This window comes from Podarcis melisellensis (genome assembly GCF_964234715.1).
Source record: "Podarcis melisellensis genome assembly, chromosome: Z".
Classification (NCBI taxonomy): Eukaryota; Metazoa; Chordata; class Lepidosauria; order Squamata; family Lacertidae; genus Podarcis; species Podarcis melisellensis.
Window position 1 is genome coordinate 3,430,278 of NC_138547.1, and position 22,130 is coordinate 3,452,407.

The window sequence follows — 22,130 nt, forward strand, 5'->3', positions numbered from 1 at the left end:
CTGCACTGGCTGCCAGTTAATTTCCAGGCCCAATTCAAAGTGCTGGAGTTGACCTATAAAGCCTAAACAGCTCAGGACTGCAATGCAAAACAGAGCGTTTTATGCTGGCGGGGATTCTACACTTTCAATTTTATTTATACTGATACTGTTATTGTGAATATGGATAGCGCTTATGCATTTTTTAAAATGTGAAGTATTTGATATAGATTTTCTTGTCCATTTTTTGTGTGCTTATACACACGCCTATATTTTTACCTACTGCAAGTCACTTCTACAGACAGTAAGCTGTCTAGGAAAGGAATGAATACTGATGCAGGTAAGGAGAGGGAGGGCGGCAGGGTTGCAAAAATCCCGACTTTGCAACTCCTCAGATGAAGCGTGTCTTGTTACCTGTTGGTTGTAGCAGTTAGTCTTGCATATGTAGCAGTAGAATTTCAGGGTAGCCTCGGGGCTGCCTCCAGTTGTCCCCATCTCAGAGGTCCAGAAGGCTGGCTTTAGGGCTGTGGTGCTGATAGCTCGGTTCTCGCTGCTCTGCTGAATTGTGACTTTCAGGGAGCCTGCAGAGCTGACCACCTGGAGAAGATTCAAGGATTCAATTCAGGTTGCCCATCAGCCAACTATTAAATCCCTCAGCTCTGGAGAGTAGAAGAAGCCCATAATTCAGGCCACATCCAGACAGCGGCTATACACTTCCCCACTGTGGAAGGACATGTGGATCCAGAACTGGCCTCCACAGCCACTTACAGACTCATTGTTAAAACCGTGTTTATGGAAGACAATTACTCGGCTAAAAAGAAGAAGATACATACAGTTTGGGGAAAGAAGGTAGTGTTTACAGGAAGAATACAGAGGCCGCATCTAGAGATTTCTGCATTTGCACACAGAAGGAATTTGGATGGTCATATTTCAGCTTAAAAAGCCAAGGTAGGAAAAAGACTTTTGCCCACGCACGAAGCCCCAACAAGAACAGGAAGGCTTCAATTAACTAGAGTTTCATCCAAATATATATAAACTACAGTTACATGTGAAGCACAGACGTCTGTGCAGTGGTGGTACAAGGGAGGCAGTTCCCTCTCTATTAATGCTATTTGCCCCCCACCCCCTATCCCAGCTTTCCTTTTAAATGAGTATGTTTCTAGTATTCTAGGAACCTGAGATGTACAGTTACTGTTTCCCTCATTTCTTGTGAGATAGTAGCTTTTACCCATGGTTTCCCGGTTTGGACAGAATGAGAAACTATGGTTAATTTGGTTTGCTTGATGGCCCTCTTGGAGGAGAGCATGCTGGGTAAAAGGCTCCTTTGGATCTTTGGTTATTGAGCCAGAGTGTGTTTTTCCATGTTGCTATCTGTGTACACCAGCCTTCCCCACCATGGTGCCTCCAAATGATTTGGACTGCATCTCCCATCAATGCCTGTGAATGATGCCAGCTGGAGGGAACTAGGCTGGCAAAGGATGCCGCCCACATTTCCCCAACAGTTTTTAACAAAGCAGCAGAAGGACCTGCTGCTAGTCATCCTCCCTCTCCAGGAGCTAAAGAAGCTTTCTGCTCACCTCCGAAATATTCAGCTCTCCAGAAATGTTCTTTTCCTTGGAAGTATCTGCAGCCAGATTCCCGTTCCCATTGTCTGCCTCTATGAAAGACAGGCAGACAGAAAGAGAACTTAATTTCCCCAGGAGCTTGAGGTGGGAGCTCTCAGGAGCATCAACAATCCCTGAGGTCCCCAACATGGTGCTCACGGGCAGCATGGCACTTCCAGAAACCTCCCGCAGCACCCACCACATTTTTATTCTGGAGAGTTCCCTCCCTTTGGCTATAAAAAGAAGCACAGCTCTGCTCTCTTTCTCTCCATTCCACAGAATGACTCTGGACCTCATGTGGCCACAGAAGGATGCACCCATGGGAAAGCACAAAAAAGAAGGGGAAGCAGCTGGAGGGCAGAGTCTGGCCTTGCAGCTGCTTGCGAAACCCCTCCGGAAAAGTATGCCTTTTAAGACTAAGGGCAATTTCCTAGAGACCTGAAAGGAGGTACAGTCATACCTCGGGTTCCAGACGCTTCAGGCTGCATTTTTTTGGGGTTGCATACTGACAAAACCTGGAAGTACCGAAACAGGTTACTTCCGGGTTTCGGCGGCTGCACATGTGCAGAAGCACTAAATCACGCTTTGCGCATACGGACCGAATTGCAACCCGCACGTGCGCAGACGCACCACTGCAGGTTGCGAATGTGCATTCCGCACAGATCACGTTCGCAACCCGAGCATCCACTGTATGTCTGATGCATGTCTTTGGCAGGGGCTGTTTGCTGGTGGTGGGAGTTACAGTCCAGCCCTTCACAGACTCAAATCTAGTCAGAGGAGCAGAAAACATGCAACACACACACAGACATGAACTGGGCAGATTTCTGTACAGCTAGTGACTTTGAGGAGTCAGGCAGAGCCTAATTGTCCCTGTTCTAGGACTGGAGAATCCATGCACCAGTTGCCTGGCCCTTGCAAGCTGTGCTTCACAGTTATTATTTTATTATTTTGTGAATCGCTTCCCATAAAGTATGTTGAAGCGGTTTCACAGTAAAAGCGTGGACAACAAAAACAACCCCATATGTAAAAATAGTTAAAATCCATTTTTCCTATAAAGATGATTCTAAACTAAATACAGGCTGGGGTGAATATATTTGTATTGCTTTCAACCTATTGCAAGGCATCTGACTATTTCCCCACAGCTTTTTGATGCTAGACCCTTGGGACTAGTTTGCATGATCCCAGGCAACTGTGAAGCTCTCACCTTCCAGGTGGGATTCTGTGTTGGACTCCTCCACTTGCTGAAGACATGTTGCTTCTTCTGGGATTGTGTCCTCAGCTTCCCTGGTGGGATAAATGGTTTTGTTTTTTAAAAAAGAAGCTGTTAGTACATTAAATGTGGGAGGCCAAGAAACTGTGCTGCGATGGCCATGACCTTGTATGCACAGCCCAGAATCCAAGGAGGATCCCACGCCAGGTAGCAAGATCTGCCAGGATGAGTGGGTTGGGATGCAGCCACTGGGAGCCTTAGAAGAAACTGCTGCAGGAGAGGGACTGTGAGCAACATCACAGGAGAGGCTTTTCTGGGACCAAAGTGAAACTGTGAAGCTCCCTTGTTACTTTTGCTTTTGGAGTTTGGATGTTGCTAATATAATTTTTTATCTTCAAAGCAATTTGTCTTATTATGTTGTCTTATTATGTTGCTATGATATTTTTTTTTGCATGGTTTGGGGTTTTGAAATGTATTCCTGTTTTCTCTGTTGTAACTTGCTTTCAGCACGTCTCTCTCTCTCTCTCTCTCTCTCTGTGTGTGTGTGTGTGGCAAAGCAGGACACAAATAGAATTAGGAATGTATGAATGAATCTCTGGCTCCCAGTACATTTCCGAGCACAATTCAAAGTGTTGGTGCTGACCTTTAAAGCCCTAAATGCCCTCAGTCCAGTATATCTGAAGGAGCATCTCCACCCCCATCATTCTACCCAGACGCTGAGATCCAGTGCCAAGGGCCTTCTGGCGGTTCCCTCGCTGCGAGAAGCCAAGTTACAGGGAATCAGGCAGAGGGCCTTCTCGGTAGTGGCACCCACCCTGTGGAATGCCCTCCCATCAGATGTCAAAGAGAAGAACAACTACCAGACTTTTAGAAGACATTTGAAGGCAGCCCTGTTTAGGGAAGCTTTTAATGTTTGATGCATTACTGTATTTTAGTGTTTTGTTGGAAGCCGCCCAGAGTGGCTGGGGAAGTCCAGCCAGATGGACAGGGTATGTATAAACAAACAAACAAACAAAGAAACAAACAATTATTATTATTATTATCTGGCTGTCTACCCAGACCTGGCTGCCATGGCTGACCCTGAGGAAGGCCTCTCTGACCGTGCCACTCCCACTGATGACTGGAAGCTGAACTGGCATACAGAGAAGTCCCTTCTCCGCCAGATGGTTGTGGCCAACAGAGATCATGCCATGTCCCTGCTGAAGCACAAATGGATCATAGCTGCCAGTGCGAAGGCAGTGCTTCCACCACAAGTGGAAAGACACCTGCAGGGACATTGGGAGGTGATCAGGGGAGCTTATGAGGGCTTGTCTGTCCAGCAGGCTATGGTGCAAGCCCTTAGACAGGGGGAGGGGGCTGGGGAGCAGGGCCTCTGGGTGATCCTGCACAGCCACTCCCACCAGCAGTGCCAGGCCCAGTGGAGCCACCAGCAGCGCTGTGCCTGTTGGAGAGGCCAGCCCACCACCAAAGAGAGGCACAAGGCGCCAGGTGGATCTTTAGGATTCAATCTGGCAAAAATGTTCTTACAATTCAGCTCTGAGTGCAGATCCTGGCAACGGCCATTCTTACCTTCTGAGCCTCTTGGCTGCCGGCTCATCAGCTGAAGAAGATTCTGACAGAGTCTCTGTGGGCCCAGAAAAAGGAAGTTATTGCTTCAGAGCAGCCAAGTACCATCTAAAGCGGTGTTTCTCAACCTCAGGTCCCCCCAGCTGTTGTTGAACTACAACTCCCATCATCCCCAACTGCTTTTCCTGCTAGCTACTACTTTGGGGGGTGGGCGGGTGATTTAGGACAGGTAAGTAGAAGCTCTTATTCACACAGCACGTGAGCTAAATAATGGAATTGCTACCAGAAGATGCAGTGGTGGTGTGATAGGAATTTTGAGGTCTTAGATATATGTTAAATGTCCGTAAGCGTACCAACCAAGCAGGTACATAGATCAGCACAAACTGAGCAAATGTTTTCTCTGCAAGGTCAGAGGAAAATGGAAAAGCCTCCCCATTGTCTTTTCCTTCACAAATCCTGTCTTAAGGGCACATTTAAGATATGAATAGGGTGTGAGCCTGTGACCTGGCCCAGGAACTAAGTATTTATCATTACAAAAGACTGGTCAGGCTCCCCAGGCAATCCAATGAAGTGACCATTAAACAGGTAACCTAGCAGACAGGAGGTAAACAAAGCACTCAGAATATTTCTGCTGTAGACCACCCTTTCTGTGATGTAGGTATGATGTATCTGGGAGGGTGGTCTTGAGCTACACCCCTTATGTGATGTATGTATGATGTTTCTGGGGGTGGTCTTGGACTCCAGGGAGGGAATTTAAAATGTCTATATAAGGGCAGGCACACTTTTGTCCTGGGTTCCTCCTCCCTCCTGCGTGTGGTGAGTGAGGACCCTGTTGCAACAGATCAATAAAGATCAGGCTTACTAGCTGCTTTGCTTCTCAATATTCTCTGCTTGGCCTCTGTTATTTTCTCCTACCAATAGGGTACCTATGTAAGGAATCTATATGGGCTCTTGGATACTAAGAGGCAGATTTTTGTTTACAACAATGGTCACCAACCTGGACAGCTTCAAAATGGGATTTAAGAGAGCAGGACCAGGCTATCAATGGCAGGCAGTCCTGATGCCGCTGCCTCCAGAATCATGCCTCTCTATACCAGTCCCTGAGCAACAATACTGAGAGAGGGGTCTTGCTCCCAAGTCCTCCTAGGGGCTTCCCAGTGTCTCTGGCTAGCCACTGTGATAAACAAGATGCTAGATTAAACAAACATTTGGTATGATTCAGCACAACTTATCTTCACCTCCTCATTTTTTAATTTTTATTTTAAAAAACACCTCCCTATTCTGTGTTGGTGGAGAGGAAAAAGCAAACTCAAGTATTCTCCTACCTGGAGGTGGAGAATTCGGCTGCTCAGACCCCTCTTTGATGATAGGCATATCCAGCGCAGGCAGGCTCTCATCCGCTCCTTGGCCCTGAGAGGAGGAAGTTGCAGAATCCGCCTCCCGTTTCCTCTCAGAGGTCCTCGAGAAGTCCTGCAGTGGAGAATGCGATGGTTCAAGAAAAGAGAGATGCAAACAATCCGCAGAGCCAGGTTTGCTGGAACTACGTCTTCTTTATTTGTTCGCTTGCATATTAGAACCCAGAGAATGACCAACCAGAATGAGGTACAAAAACCGTACCTCTGAACATATGCTGTGCATAGGAATTTGTGCTTGGGACTGGAACTGAACTGAGCCCAGTCTTTCCACACAAAAAAGGCTTTTGTTCCCATGGAGGCATCTGCTAAAGAGAGGTGGTTTTTTTTACAATTCCCTTTTTCTACTGCAGCCCAACACTGATTCCCCAGTCTGGGACTTATTCAGGTGGGTGGGTGCTACGTGAGCAAAGAGAAATTTGTTTTTAAAATTGCTGGTGTAGCCTTCTCCAGAGTAGGGCTCTCCATATTTTGCAGGGCTGTAAGTTTCATCATCAGCTGATGGGAGTTGGCAGTCTGGAGAAAGATGTGCTAATTGAGGCCTTTGCTGAATCAACAGCCTTTTCATCAGCACCAACTGAGTTTCACTCATGAATCAGTAAGCTGCAGAGTAGAAGTAGAAGCATAGGAGGAGAGACTTCAAAAACAGGCCAAAAATCACCACAACTGAACATGGGGGAAATCAACACAACTGAAAATTGACCACAACAGAACACCCTCCCTGGTGATGTAGCTCTGCCTTCTTCATTTTCAATTATCAGGAGGAATTTAAAAACACTGTTCAACCAGGCTGAAAGATAACAGTTCCTGGAAACACTGAAATTACAGTGGTGCCTCGCAAGACGAAAATAATCCGTTCCGCGAGTCTCTTCGTCTAGCGGTTTTTTTGTCTTGCGAAGCAACCCTATGAGCGGCTTAGCGGATTAGCGCTATTAGCGGCTTAGTGGCTATTAAAGGCTTAGCGGCTATTAGCGGCTTAGAAAAAGGGGGGAAGTGAAAAAAAATCGCAAGACTCGCAAGACGTTTTCATCTTGCGAAGCAAGCCCATAGGGAAATTCGTCTTGCGAAGAGAATTGAAAAACGGAAAACCCTTTCGTCTAGCGAGTTTTTCATCTTGCGAGGCATTCGTCTTGCGGGGCACCCCTGTATTAGCTATGAGGATACTGTATGGGTGTTGGTTTGTTTAGGTTCTTCATGTTTTCGGAAGTTTTTAATCAGCATTTTGGTGCAGGCAAGAAGATCAAACCTATCCATTCTGAAGGAAATCAGCCCTGAGTGCTCACTGGAAGGACAGATCATGAAGCTGAGGCTCCAAGACTTTGGCCACCTTGGGAGAAGAGAAGACTCCCTGGAAAAGACCCTGATGTTGGGAAAGATGGAGGGCACAAGGAGAAGGGGATGACGGAGGACGAGATGGTTGGACAGTGTTATCGAATCTACCAGCATGAGTTTGACCAAGCTGCGGGAGGCAGTGGAAGACAGGAGGGCCTGGCGTGCTCTGGTCCAGGGGGTCACGAAGAGTCGGACATGACTAAACGACAACAACAATAATCCAGAATGAGCTCACCTTACGAAAGGTCTGATTCTGCCGCTGAAAAGGGAGGCCCCCAGGGAAAGCCAGGCGAGTGGGCTTCAAGGAGACCCCAACAGGAGGGGGACCCAAAAGGGAGTGTCTTGTTGCCTGCGGAAAGAACTGCTGGAGCACAGGAGCTGCGGCCATATTGAAGCCTCTCAAGTTACCTACCAAGGACAGGAAATAGCGGTAGGTGAGTGACGCACAGATACCATGTTAAGTACCAGGCAACTTGAAGACACAAAAGAGAACAAGCCATTTGTGGTTTGGTCACTGTGCCCATGCTCAGGACCTCCTCCTCCTGCTTTTATTTGTATGCCGCCTTTCCATAGCGAAGACTCTGCTCAAGGCGGCCTGCAACATGAAAAGATTTACGCAACGGCAAACATAACAGAAGCAGTTATACACATTACAGTCATACCTCGGGTTAGATGTGACCTTCAGGTTGAGCGTTTTCAAGTTACGCTCCGTGGCGACCCGGAAGTAACAGAGCGCGTTACTTCCGGGTTTCGCCACTCAAAATAATGTCAAGCGCCTGCGCGGAAGCGGCAAAACGCGACCCGCGAATATGCACGGTCACGTCTTACGTTTTACTCAGGATGTGAACGGGGCTCCGGAACGGATCCCGTTCGCATCCAGAGGTACCACTGTAAACAAAACTCACACAATCACTGTGGAAGTACTCCAAATCAGTTCATGGCTCAGATCCACTAAGGTCAGTTCAGGGCTGCTACACCGTTGCATATATTGGGTTGTAGACAAACAAGTTCTAGGCAGAGTACAGCCGCTGAAATTAAAAGACCCAGTTAAGTCATTACTATCCATTCCAGTGGGTCTACTCTGAGTAGGATGAAGACCGAATACGGCCCATGTTCTTTAAACAGCTACCCCCCAAAAGTCAACAACTCATTATTTTTTAAATGCAGATAAATGTAGATACAAGTACACAGCGGTTCAGCTGAAGGTTTTTAAGATGTAATGATCAAATAGGCTCCGGAAATCAGCCCTGAGTGCTCACTGGAAGGACAGATCCTGAAGCTGAGGCTCCAATACTTTGGCCACCTCATGAGAAGAATGTGTCCTTTTATTTAAAATGCATCTCTGGGTTATTTGTGGGACATAGGAATTTGTTCATTTTTCTTTTCTTTTCAAATTATAGTCTGCCCCCCCCACAAGGTCTGAGGGACAGTGGACCGGCCCCCTGCTGAAAAAGCTTGCTGACCCCTGGCTCAGAGGCTTGGTTAGCTCTCTAGAAACCACACCTCCAATTCTGCTACAGAAAGTGGGCGGGGAGAATTACACACTCAGCTTACTAGTTTCCACTGCTGAAACCACAGGTTAAAACACCCGCTGAATTATTCACTCAGATCTTTCTCAGATACCAAGTATCTGGGCATCAAGTATTCTCAAATGTAACCCAAACCTTGCAGTTGACCAGGAAATTTCAGAGGACTGTCAGTGCTCAGACAACTCTTTATTACAGAAGGTAATGTGATTATCAATTGCATAACCCCTGAATAATCAACTCCATAAAGAGGAGAGCTCCTGTTTTTAAAAAAGAAAAGACTATAAGAGCATGCATATTTATGCGCACACATACATAGAAAGAGGGAGATAAAACAAAAATAAATGAAATTTTAAAATAAATAGGATATTAGTCATATTTCGACCATCACTCCCGCACCAAAGGAACTGCGGCTCTGTAGGATAAACATACTTTTATACATATGAATCAGAAAATGCAACTTCCCTTTCATTTTATCACTGTTGGCACCAGCTTACCCAGAGGCAGCTGCTAAATACCGTATTTTTTGCTCTATAAGACTCACTTTTTCCCTCCTAAAAAGTAAGGGGAAATGTGTGTGCGTCTTGTGGAGCGAATGCAGGCTGCGCAGCTATCCCAAAAGCCAGAACAGCAAGAGGGATCGCTGCTTTCTCTGCGCAGAGATCCCTCTTGTTGTTCTGGCTTCTGAGATTCAAAATATTTTTTTTCTTGTTTTCCCCCTCCAAAAACTAGGTGCGTCTTGTGGTCTGGTGCGTCTTATAGAGCAAAAAATACGGTAATCAGCATTGCTCAAACACCCCTAATTGATTTTTAAATGATTGGAAGGTCAGTGGCTCTGAGGATCTGAAAAGGAACACACTCTGAGCCTTTCATGGACTTTCTCATCAGTCAGTGAAGCTGTGCTGCAGCACTTTTCCTGCACTGACCTCTGGGCTAACACAGCCACCTCCCCAGAGAATCTCAAAGGGCATTATCTCTTATCTCTTCTAAAACGATAAATAGGAACTTGGCTTGTACAGTTGTACCTCGGAAGTTGAACGGAATCCGTTCCGGAAGACCGTTCGACTTCGACAACCAAGGCACAGCTTCTGATTGGCTGCAGGACCTTCCTGCACTCAATCGGAAACCGTTCGGCTTCCAAAGTACGTTTGCAAACTGGAACACTCACTTCCGGGTTTGTGGCATTCGGGAGCCAAAACGTTCAAGTCGCAAGGCGTTCGGGATCCAAGGCATGACTATACTACAGAATAGCTAGGTCTGTGCCCTCCTGACTTTATTGGACTCCAGATCTCTGCAGACCCAACCAGCATGGCCAACAATGATGGGAGTTGGGTGTCCAGCAACATCTGGAGGGAATGCCTATAGAGGTTCTCAATCTGTGGGTCCCTAGATGTTGTTGGACTACAACTCCCATCATCCCTCAGCTCTGGCCTTGCTAGATAGGGGTGATGGGAGTTGTAGTTCAACAACATCTGGGGACCCACAGGTTGAGAAAGGCTGACTTAGCACATGCTTCAACAGGGCTGCTATTTTATTATTTAATAAAATTCATACACAGCTTGTTTGTTTTAAAAAGAAAAACCTTAAAGCCGTTTACAAAAAGATAAAACCATAAAATTGAAGGGGAGGGGGAATTCAATACATCAAAACATACAAAAAGATAAAATACTCAAACAAATTATATTTCACACCACGCTTTCTAGGCATCTAGGCGGCTTGTCTAAACAATAATGTTTTTAGCAGGTGCGGAAAAGACTACAGTGAAGGAGCCTGATTGATATCAATAGGCAGGGAGCCGCAAAGTATAGGTGCTGCCACAATGAACAATCAAAGTTCTTACAAGTGTGTAATAAGCATCACGGGGCACCTGCAGCAGTGCCAATTCTGCCAATCGAAAGTTGAGTGGGCATATGAGTGGGGTAAGGAGAGATTGTAGCTGTTACAAATGATTTAAAAAATGGTTTTAGATGTACAGGTTTGCAGCTTCAGACTTGGTAGGGGAGACGTAAACTATGTGAGCCAATGTGGTGGCTAGTTGGGCAAGAGGTGTTAAAACAACTTCTGTATGGAGAACAGGCCAACCCTCCGCAGAACATTCTGGCAGGTGGGTGAAGCCTGGCAAATGACTCAAGGTGACTGAACCTCCAAGCCAGAGACGCAATAGAAGAATTGGGAGTGCATGCTAATTCAAAGCTTTGTTAAGAGACAGCATGACGTAGTGGTTAGAGTGTCAGACCAGGACCTGGGTGACCTTGGGCCAGCCACTTATTCTCAACCTAACCTATATTTTGCAGGATTGTTGTGAGATGAAATGAGAACTACATACACCACCTTGAGCTCCTTGGAGGAAATGTGGTATAAAAAAGCAACAAACAAACTGAATTTGGCACCTTCTTCTATCACCATGCAGCAGAACTTTAGGAAGAATTCAAGCTGCAGCTACAAAGGAAATTCATCTTGGCCCCTAAGTGTTATTTATACAAAATACACTTTACTTAATGCCACCAATCTAAGCGATGTTACTAGACATCATTTCATATCTGTAATACTTTTGCTATGTACACTTTAACACAACTTTCTAAATATATTCATAAACATTTATCTGAGTGTTTATGGTTGTTTCTAATTTATGTAATTGTTTAAACTGGAGCACATGGCATGCGACAAAGACCTCTCTCAGTGCAACCATGTTAAACAGTTTAAAGATGAAAATCTTCCTGACTTGAGCTCAAGTGATTGTGGATGCAGGGCAGGTGGACGCGGTTGGCTCCAAACAGCCTGGGAGGGCCAATTCCGCCCGTGCGCCAGAGGTTCCTCATCGCTGTGTTAAGAGTGTGAAACTGGGACCAGGGTTGTAGCATCCATGTATAGCATTTTTCTTGGGCGCGTGGTGCCCTCCCCGAGCCAGTCCTGTGCTGCTTTGCAAGGCTGGGGTCATTCCAGCCTCGCAAAGTGGCTCAGGACAGGTGTCTCCTCGGAGACAGCATGGGCTGGACTGGTGCATGCTGGGCTCTGTTTGTCACTGCCAGGGAGATAGAGATTCAAATCCCCTCCTCAGCCACAATGCTTACTGAGTTAACCTTGAACCTCATAAGAACCTAAGAAGAGCCTGCTGGATGAGGCCAATGCCCCCCCATTTAAATTGTATTTATTTATTAACGTTCTTATGTTACATATGCATACATTGTCATATTACATTACAGTGGTACCTCTGGATGCGAACAGGATCCGTTCCGGAGCCCTGTTCACATCCTGAAGCGAATGCAACCCATGCCCGTGCGTCACATGTGCGAGCTGCGAAACCCAGAAGTAACGCACTCTGTTACTTCCGGGTCGCTGCGGAGCAGAACCCAAAAAGGCTTAACCTGAGGTGACTTCAACCCAAGGTATGACTGTACAGGGCTTATTATACTATAATTTCTAACATGTACACAAAGTTTATATACAAAATTTATATACCTAAAGAAAGAAACAAAGAAAAAACAAAGCTATTCCAAAATCATACATGTACCAACACTACGGACTTCCTGTCAATCCTGTTGTATATTCCTTTTGTTACAAATGAATGTACTCCTATTATTGTATATTTCTTTACATTTCATCTAATACATTCCTTTATCAATATGTACCCTTGGTCTTATTTCTCAACACAGTCTCTCTCCAATGTCAATCGAATGCTAGCATAGATAGCGAACCTTTACTGTATTTTTGACATATATCTTATATCTATCCCAGGCCAATGGCCCTCCTAGTACAATTTCCTGCTCTCACAGCAGCCAGCCAGGTGCCTATAGGAAACCCACCACCTCTCCCAGTATAGGAACAAATCCCAGAGAACTCAATGGGACTTACTTTTGGGACGACATGCATAGAATTGCGCTGTCAACTGCTAAACCAGAGATGAGGAACATGTGGCACTCCCAACTGTTCCTGGACTACGAATGCCATCGTACCCAACCACTGGCCATGCTGGCTGCTGAGTCCAGCAACTTTTAGAGGGAGATAGGTTTCCTCTCCCTACTCTGAACCTACCTCAAGAAGAAAATGAGGCAGAGGAGGAAACCGCACTTGCATCCCTGAGCACCTTAAAGTAGTGGCTCTCAAAGGGTGCGCCACATTGGTATAGCAGGAGAGGATGGCACGGGTGGCAGGGAGATTCAAGAATAACCAAAGAAACATTTAAACACTTCAGTGAAGTATCAGTATCAGCATAGCATGGTATAATTTTTATTTTTTTGTGTGGATATACAACCATAAACTCCACATATCTCTTCAAGAACACTGGCTACTCTTCTACAGATCTCTTTGATATATTGTTGTGAACAAATATGAAAGATGAAAAAATAGAAAGTCTTCTTTGTGTTAAAGAGGAGATGGGTTTTTCCTCAAATTAAAGGTAAAGGGACCCCTGACCATTAGATCCAGTTGTGGCCGACTCTGGGGTTGCGGCACTCATCTCGCTTTATTGGCCGAGGGAGCCGGCGTACAGCTTCCAGGTCATGAAGCCAGCATGACTAAGCCACTTCTGGCGAACCAGAGCAGCACACGGAAATGCTGTTTACCTTCCCGCCAGAGTGGTACCTATTTATCTACTTGCACTTTTATGTGTTTTCGAACTGCTAGGTTGGCAGGAGCAGGGACCGAGCAATGGGAGCTCACCCCGTTGCGGGGATTCGAACCGCCGATCTTCTAAATTAGACCTAGTCTAAATGGGATTACCTGGCAAAAGCAAGCTCACACCTCTCACTGAGTCTGTAGACATGCTTAATATTTACCTAACCTCCCAGCAGGTGAGTTGCTGCTGCTTATCAAGAGCAGGTGGGGAAAGTGGTTGGGAGGTCAGCACAGTGCAAACATAGCAATGGAAACAATCCAGCCATCCTACCTGTGTATTTGAATCTTGGTGCCTTCCCCACCACTGCCTCACTCTTCCCTGTCCCCAATAAACAGAAGTTACTCACCTGCTGGGAGATCAAGGAAGAACCTCCTCAAAACAATCACTACTCTCCTGCCCATTACTGAACACAATCAGTTCATTCCCTCTACAGTGGACCCTCCGGATATGAATTAAATTCATTCCGGGGGTCCATACTTAACCCGAAAAGTCCATAACTGGAAGCGCCACTTCTGTGCATGCGCACAGTGCGCAGAGTGCTTCTGCGCATGCGTGCGACGGGTTTGCTGAGTTCACAATCTGAAAGTTACATATCCAGAGCGGTACATAACTCGAGGGTCCACCACTGTACTTCCTATACAGATAGGTAGCCGTGTTTGTCTGCCGTAAAGGTAAAGGGACCCCTGACTGCTAGGTCCAGTTGCAGATGACTCTGGGGTTGCAGAGCTCATCTCGCTTTACTGGCCAAGGGAGCCGGTGTATAGCTTCCGGGTTTATCTACTTGCACTTTGACATGCTTTCGAACTGCTAGGTTGGCAGGAGCAGGGACTGAGCAACGGGAGCTCACCCCATCGTGGGGATTTGAACCGCCGACCTTCTGATCGGCAAGCCCTAGGCTCTGTGGTTTAACCCACAGTGCCACCCGCGTCCCTTGTTGGTCTGCCGTAGTTGAAACAAAAATTTAAAAACTCCTTATTGGTATGAGCTTTTGTGTGCATGCACACTTCAGATATCTTCTTTTGGTATCTGAAGAAGTGTGCATGCACACGAAAGCTCATACCAATAACAAACTTAGTTGGTCTCTAAGGTGCTACTGGAAGCAGTTGTTTTTTTTAATTGTATTTCCAATGTTCAGGTGCTGAGTGCCATTACTTATGTATCCAGAACAGCACCCACCACCCACAACAGGGAGGCACCAGCAGCTTTGTGGGGAACCCCAATATTTGTGAAAGAACAAAGAACATTTGGGTGGCTGATGAAAACTGAGCGTGCTCGGCAGCAGCAGAATGCAGACTAGCTGTTGAAAGGAGTGGTTGGGGTGGTGAGATGTCCAATAGAGTGGCTGGAACAATGACCATTTTGCTGCAGGTCCTACCTGGGTAATTTTTATGTCTTAAACAGCCTTGGGAGTCACTGCCCTCCCCACCAAATAACAGAGATACCCAAGTGAATAAAAACCCTCCAATGGGACAGTTTCCCAAGTATCCCAGCATGCATTGCTCAGCCTCTTCTGTATCAATCCTGCAGGGTTCCCACCCCAAAGCAGAGGACAAGTGCTATACCTTGCATCTGCTGGATGAGCAGGGCCCGCTGGAGCATGGGGTTGGCGTTGAGGAGCGAGGCTTGACTAGTAGCTCGCAGGTTCAACATCTGCTGCTGCTGCTGCTGAGATGGTATCACACACCTGGGAAGGAAGGAGGTTGAATCAGATCAGCAGAAATCCCAGGACAGAGAGTGGCTTGCAAGAAACCTAAGGCAACATTAGGCAACTACTGAATATATTTTTGCCCAAAAACAATTGCCTTGAAGTGTGACCCAGTCATTATGGAATGTTAACTGTACAAATAGAGTTAATGAGCACGTTTTTGGTACTATGTGTTGCATCAAGTTAAGTTGTACTCAAGGTAGACACGCTGAAATGGACAGAACTAAGTTAGTTATGCCCATTATAGTCTTGGGTCTACTCTAAGCAGGACTGACACTGGATACAACCCTCTATGTGTGCATCTGCCCTAAGTAATAAAGGGGTATCCAGGAGCTCTCTCACAACCTTTGCATCCAGTTACAGATAGGTAGCCGTGTTGGTCTGCCATAGTCAAAACAAAATAAATTCCTTCCAGTAGCACCTTAAAGACCAACTAAGTTAGTTCTTGGTATGAGCTTTCGTGTGCATGCATCGTATCTGAAGAGGTGTGCATGCACACGAAAGCTCATACCAAGAACTAACTTAGTTGGTCTTTAAGGTGCTACTGGAAGGAATTTATTTTGTTTTAACCTTTGCATCGTTTTGGAAGCACCACTGACGCTGTTTTAAACAGCCTTTCAATGTCAGGATTAAACAGGTTCAGAATAATTTCATTTAACAAAGTATAAGGAAGCTTGATTCAAAAGGTGCCTGATAGATGCTCGAAGGCTTGGTTTTGGTTATTATTATTTTACTATTTTTTCCCTCCTTGAAAAAAGAGGGCACCCCATAGGACATCATATACCCCTTTTAAAAGGCAGCTTCAAACGTTACCAAGGAGCATGTGGATAGATTTGGGGGGGGCGGGGTGGGGGGGTAAGGCAAGAGACTCTACTTTAGGAGAAACACATCTGGAAACAGCTCAGGTACTTGGCACTAGTTGAACAACTCCTTTGGTTGCCGCATGGCACAGGCAGGCGGACTTCTGACTAGCTGGATCTATTTCGTTTTCTATTACGAGTCCTAAAGCTCCAGAACCCTGTGAAAAAGGAATGCGGTAAAAATAAAGAATAAGGTGCCTCTGAGCACATTATGTCTAGGAATTTGTTTTGCATTCCAGAACTGAACTGACTCTCAACAGCCCTTTCACTCATGTCCATGCTTAGCTACCCCAAGTTTTCTTCAATTCAGCACCCTAATTATATCACTATTATGTACATGGTGAAACCATGTTGTCAAGTGTGAGTGTGAGTGAATATGTGTAAGAAATATGCCTGTCTGCAAGCTTAGGGACAAACTTATCAATTTTGCAGGACTACTGCTCATACCAAAACCTTTGCTTAGGAAGAGGGAGCAGTGTTTTTATATTTTATAGGGGTATATTTAAACAGTCAGATGTGTGCGCAACATTATTATGGGACAGTGTTGACATGGAGATGCTTAAGAAGGCAGGTCCACACACAGTCCATATACCTAAAAAGACTTTCAAAATACAAGCACTTGGGTGGTCCTAATTCCTTTCAGAACCTGTTCTTACCTACAAGGGACATTTTTTCATCCTAATTTTCCAAAAGCTGCCATTCAATACCAAGATGTGGCCGAGGAGACTCCGTGAAATTAGTGAGACCTGCACACCAACAAAACACTTGACAAACAACAACATAGCTTGGCTCTTGCACAGGAGAGCTTCCCAGTGGATTGTGTCCTAGAACTGTTAACACTATGCCAGCCAACCCTTTTCAGTTGGGTAGTGGGAGGGTTTGTTTTTATGTGGAGTGAAGAACAAGCTGCTTTGTTTGCAGGTGGGGAGCAGAACCAGGAGGAGGCTTACGCTAGAAGAAGCTTGGAATATTGGAAATATTTCTTCCTTACGGTGTGTGTGGTGGGGTTGGAGGGTAAGGAAATAGCTAAATATATTTTTTGCACCATGAACACTGCTAGGCCACAGGTAATTATGCATGAGCAGATTCTTGGACCTCAGCAATATATGCCAGCAGGAGTTGTGAGATCTGGCACCAAAGCTAAAAATATGTTATTATACAAAGCAAGCGCGCGAACACACACACAAACACACACAACCTTCGTGCATGTGCTGAAGCTTGAGTCCATACAAAAATTGTTAGGCCCGCTCACATAGCTGGGAGCAAGTCCCACGGAGTGCAATGGGGCTTACTTCTGAGTAGGTCCACTGTAGCCTTAGTCCCTGAAGTGCAGCAAGGCTCGCTTGAGGATACAGTTTAAATACATATGTACTGTATTTACATTTAAAACGCATGTTAAAAGGGCCAGATATGAAATGCAACTGAATTTCAAGGCAGGAACGCTTCAGGAGCAAGGTGCAAAGCAGATGCAGTCACGCCAGCAAAAACTGCGCGGAGGGCGGAGGAGATCTGCAAGGGAAGAAGGGGTGTGGAGCAGGCGCCTTTCCCTTGGAGCCAGGCCCACGATCCCCGGCCTCGGGTAGAGGGTCTTACCGGCTTGCTTGCTGCTGCTGAGGCTGGTGCTGAGGCTGGTGCTGAAGGAGGTGCTGGAGCTGCAACAGTTGCTGCTGGAGCTGCTGCTGTTGCTGGTTGAACATGGCTGGGGGTGGGGTTAAAAAAAAAGCGGCCCCCCAGCTCCGAGACCCCGGGGCAAAACCGGAGCAGGAGGCTCCCGTTCTAGTATGGGAGCGGAGCTAAACCTGCTGCTCTGCAGCGGGAGACCCATTCATTGCTTTCGAACCGGCGGCTCGCGTGCGGGTGCGTGGGTTTCCACCATCGCGATCACGGGACACCTTGTGGGTGTGTTTGGGGCGGGGAGGTGTCCCCACCCCTTGCACGTACCGGAGAACAGTGATGGTAACCACGCACGCGCTCCAGCGCATCCTTTCGCAAATGCAAAAGGCTTCAGTACCGTACTTATTTATTTTTCCTGTAACAGTTAATGTTCTGAAATATGCAAGAGAGATTTTTTTTTTTAAAAAAATAAATAAATAAAAGTTTATTTAATGCATCCTTTTGCAAACGGGGTGGGCTGTGAGGAGGAGGCGGCCGCGGCGGCGGCAGCAGCAGCTTTGTTTTCTTCTTAAGGTGAATGTTCTGAAATGCGCATGGAAAATTAAACAAAATTCAATAGCAGAAAAAATATTAAAAATATTAAATGCAAGACATAATTATACATGAAGTAGCTTTTTAACAAACAGGCAGTTAAAAGTTAGTTGCTGGGTAGTTCTTCCTTTTTTCATCAGCAGAGGAACATAGGAGGGTGGTTTGCAGTGAGCCATAGCATTGGTACATCTAGCTCACAGCTCTGACAGGCAGCACTGGTACATCCTGTCTGCACGGACTGGCAGCAGTTTTAATATGGGAGTTTTCCCAGAGCTTTCTGCAAATACCATCTATTGTATGCAAGGCAGGTGAGGTACTATTTGATTGGTTCCAACAATTTTTATTTCATTTTATTAACGGGATTTGTGTTTGCAGGGTCTTTAAAAATAAAATAAAATAAATCATTTGGTCTTCTTCAATTGTGAGTCCCTCTGGGAGTCTAAATTAACATTTAGAAAAACTGTTGTTAAGCTGCTCTGCATGGGACACAAAACAGAATGTAGTTTATCTCTGTGCCATCCATCCAGCAGATTCTGTGGTGGCATCCTAAAAGCATGAAAATTAATCTAATCTAATTTAATAAAAGACAACACCCACCAAAACAAAATTACCAATGACAAGGCAATAAAATAATATATTTTTTTTTAATTGAAACTATTCAACATACAATAAAAAACTAATCTAAATAAAAGGATGAAACAAAAGAAAACAAAGAAAGAAAGAAAATACAAAGCCCTCTAGCAAAGGTACAGAGGTACCTCTGGTTGTGAACGGTATCCGTTCTGGAGGCCCGTTCGCAACCTGAAAAGAACGCAACCCATGTCTGTGTGTCTGCGCGTGCATGGGTCACAATTCACCGCTTCTGCGCATGCACCTGACGTCATTTTGTAACTTTTTCCGGGTCACCGCAGGACGCAACCTGAAAACGTGCAACCTGAAGCAAACGTAACATGAAGTATGACTGTAGTTAAAAGAAGGGGGTTTAGCTGATTTGATGTCATGATAGCTAACTTTCAAGGCTATTTTGTGGTGATGGTTTTTTGCTCCAAGTTGTCCCCCTACATCCATATGATGGGTTGCGCATAAGATACATCATAAGGGGACTTCCGGAGAGGGAAAATGGTGGGCGCCACGGCCAAGAGCAGCTCCTGAAGCCAGCCAGAGCCAACTGCACTACCAGGCTGCCAGTGCCATGTTTCCTGCGAACAGATTTGCAAATCTGGGGACATTTTGGGGACGGAATTTGTCCGGGGACAGATCTGCAGATCTGGGAACTGTCCCTGGGAACCCTACCTCAGGTGCCAAAATGCCTTGGGCCGGCCCTGACTTTGGGCAGAAGTCCAGGGCCTCACTCAGCAGGATGAATAAGAGAGTTCTCAAAGAGAGCAGAGCTGGCTTGCCACATTTTGAAGTTAATAAGGTAATACACATTATCTGCAAGACTATTCATTATAAAATCGTGCTAAGTGATGGTCAGTTCCTTCCTTAAGACTAATTTATCGAGTTCAGGGCATCATCACCAATTTACGGTATTTGTATGCTGCCTTTCGATGCTAAAGGTGGCTTCCAACATAAGATTTGCATAATTACAAACATAATGGAAGTAGTCATAAATAACAAAAGATCAAAAAGTACACAACCGGATCAAACAATTTCCACAAAAGTAATAATATGATCTAAAGAAATCCCGAACAATGCCTCAGGCCAAGGGTTTGTTCACCAGGCTAGCTTTCACCTATTTATTTCATAAAAATTTATATATTGCTGGGTTGTAAAAACCTCAGAGTGGGTTTACAAAAATATGAAAGAAAATTCACAGTACAAAGGTTTACCTCAAATTTAGAAGCATTTGGTTAGGCTTGTCTAGAAGAGTTTGGATTTGATATCCCGCTTTATCACTACCCAAAGGAGTCTCAAAGCGGCTAACAATCTCCTTTCCCTTCCTCCCCCCCAACAAACACTCTGTGAGGTGAGTGGGGCTGAGAGACTTCAGAGAATTGTGACCCAGGTCACCCAGCAGCTGCATGTGGAGGAGCGGGGATGCGAACCCGGTTCACCAGATTACGAGTCCACCGCTCTGAACCACTACCCCACACTGACTCTCCACCACACTGGCTCTCCAGTGGCATTGAAAAGAGTAAAGTGAAGGCGCCTGCTTGATCTCAAGAGGCAGGGAGTTCCAAAGGGTAGATGCTGCCACACTAAGCAGTGAAATTCTTACAAATGTGGAGTGGGCGTTACGTGGCACCTGCACTAGAGCAAATTCCAGCAATCGAAGTGGTCAAGAGGGCTTACATGTGGGGTAAGGTACTCATAGGTAAGCTAGACCCAAGGTTGTTAACGGCTGGAGTCGGTCAGGGCCCACCTAAGGCAATTGTTTAATGGTAGGGCCAGCCTTGCACATACAAGAGTGGGGTTTCAGGCACCACTTCTCAATATGATTTCGATTGTATTGCAAAGAACAACTCTGGCTGGTAGGCTGTTTTCTGACTCAGCCTGTCTGTCTGTTTAGCCCAGAAACTCTAAACTAAAACACCCAGGGAAATGTGACTGTGGGCGTGTGGAGGGAACTAGGCCTGCATCATCTCTAATGGAGGAACCAAGTTGGTGGCATTTGCATCTTACTTTACAGGGAACAAGGAGGCCCTCTCTTCCCTGGGATTTCCTTTTTCACACCTTTGAATTAAGGGCAGCTTCTTGTGTTTTAAACACCTTCCCTGCCCATCAGTCTGGAACATGGGTAGGCAAACTAAGGCTGGGGGCTGGATCTGGCCCAATCGCGTTTAATAATAATAATAATAATAATAATAATAATAATAATTTATTATTTATACCCCGCCCATCTGGCTGAGTTTCCCCAGCTACTCTGGGCGGCTTCCAATCAAGTGTTAAAACAATCCAGCATTAAATATTAAAAACTTCCCTAAACAGGGCTGCCTTCTCAATCTGGCCCGTGGACAGTCTGGGAATCAGTGTGTTTTTACATGAGTAGAATGTGTCCTTTTATTAAAAATGCACCTCTGGGGTATTTGTGGGGCATAGGAATTCATTCATTCCCCCCCCTTCAAAATCTAGTCTGGCCCCCATGAGGTCTGAGGGACAGTGGAAAAAGTTTGCTGATTCCCCCCTGGTCTGGAATCTCACCCTATTACTGATCCTTCTGTCTGCAAAGGCCTTTTTATGCACCTACATCTGAGCAGGGTTATCAGTGGGGTGAGTGACCATATGTTCAGGGTGGGGACCGCAGGAGTACAGTATAATAAATGGCTAAAGCATGGTGTGTTGAAGAGAGACCAGATGGTAACCAGAGCTTTGTGTTGTTTTTTTTGGAATAATTTGGAATGAACCCTAAGTCCCTACTGCAGATGGTAATTTCCACGAGGGGAAGGGAACCATCAGGAATCTTGGGGTGCTTGTTGCTAACATAAGAAAGGCACACAAACTGATCTCCTTACTGCCAGCAGAGCAGCCCCAAACCTTTAGGAAGTGTGTGCAACTGAGTTGTACAAAGTGTTCTCTCTAAAAGGAAGAGTTAACATGCTATAATAGCCTAAAATCTTGACATAGTTTTCCATCATGTTACCAGCACCTGCCCCCAGAGAAATATTGATATGGCTTCTATCAGCAATAAGCTTATTTTATGTTAAAAGCAAAAAAAAGAGGCTTTAATTGCAATTGCACAGTATGCAGTGACAGCATACATTTCACTTAGCAAAAAGTTAAAGCAGATTAAAGGCATTTTCGGAGAGTCATGATTTGGGTGGAATTCAGTCACCTATCGGGAAATTTAGGTTGTTTTGTTTGTCTGTTTCATTTCCATCCTACCTTTTTCTCCAGGGATCTCATTGTGGCGTACATGGTCCTACTTCTCCTCATTTAATCCCCACAACAACCCTGTGAGGTAGATTAGGCTGAGAGGCAGCAACTGGCCCAAGGTCACCTGATGAGCTTTATGGGCATTGTGCAATTATATTTTTGTATTTTTTGTATTTATTGGTTTTCACATATTACATTACGATACAGAAGTACCAAAACCAACACCATTTCCTTCCCATCCCCCCATACATTTACTTTTATATTTCCTCAATCCGTCATATTATTCTTTTCTCCTTCCTCCCA

The 22,130-nt window shown here is 45.5% G+C and overlaps 1 protein-coding gene and 1 long non-coding RNA gene across 2 annotated transcripts in view; both read right to left on the minus strand.

Moving 5' to 3' along the window:
* CIZ1 (CDKN1A interacting zinc finger protein 1) overlaps nt 1-17,721 on the minus strand; it is a 34,944-nt gene extending 17,223 nt beyond the window's left edge. Inside the window, exons 1-8 of the mRNA XM_081896438.1 lie at nt 17,400-17,721; nt 14,804-14,925; nt 7,336-7,508; nt 5,682-5,826; nt 4,360-4,414; nt 2,785-2,864; nt 1,554-1,633; nt 391-573 (exon numbers count right to left, since the gene is read on the minus strand). Of these exons, the coding sequence (XP_081752564.1) occupies nt 391-573; nt 1,554-1,633; nt 2,785-2,864; nt 4,360-4,414; nt 5,682-5,826; nt 7,336-7,508; nt 14,804-14,925; nt 17,400-17,503 (942 nt within the window). The 5' untranslated portion in view covers nt 17,504-17,721. The remainder of the gene's footprint in view (nt 1-390; nt 574-1,553; nt 1,634-2,784; nt 2,865-4,359; nt 4,415-5,681; nt 5,827-7,335; nt 7,509-14,803; nt 14,926-17,399) is intronic.
* The window catches only part of LOC309361595, a 175,794-nt gene that overhangs the window by 21,324 nt on the left and 132,340 nt on the right, over nt 1-22,130 (minus strand). The gene's annotated exons all lie outside the window — the stretch shown is intronic.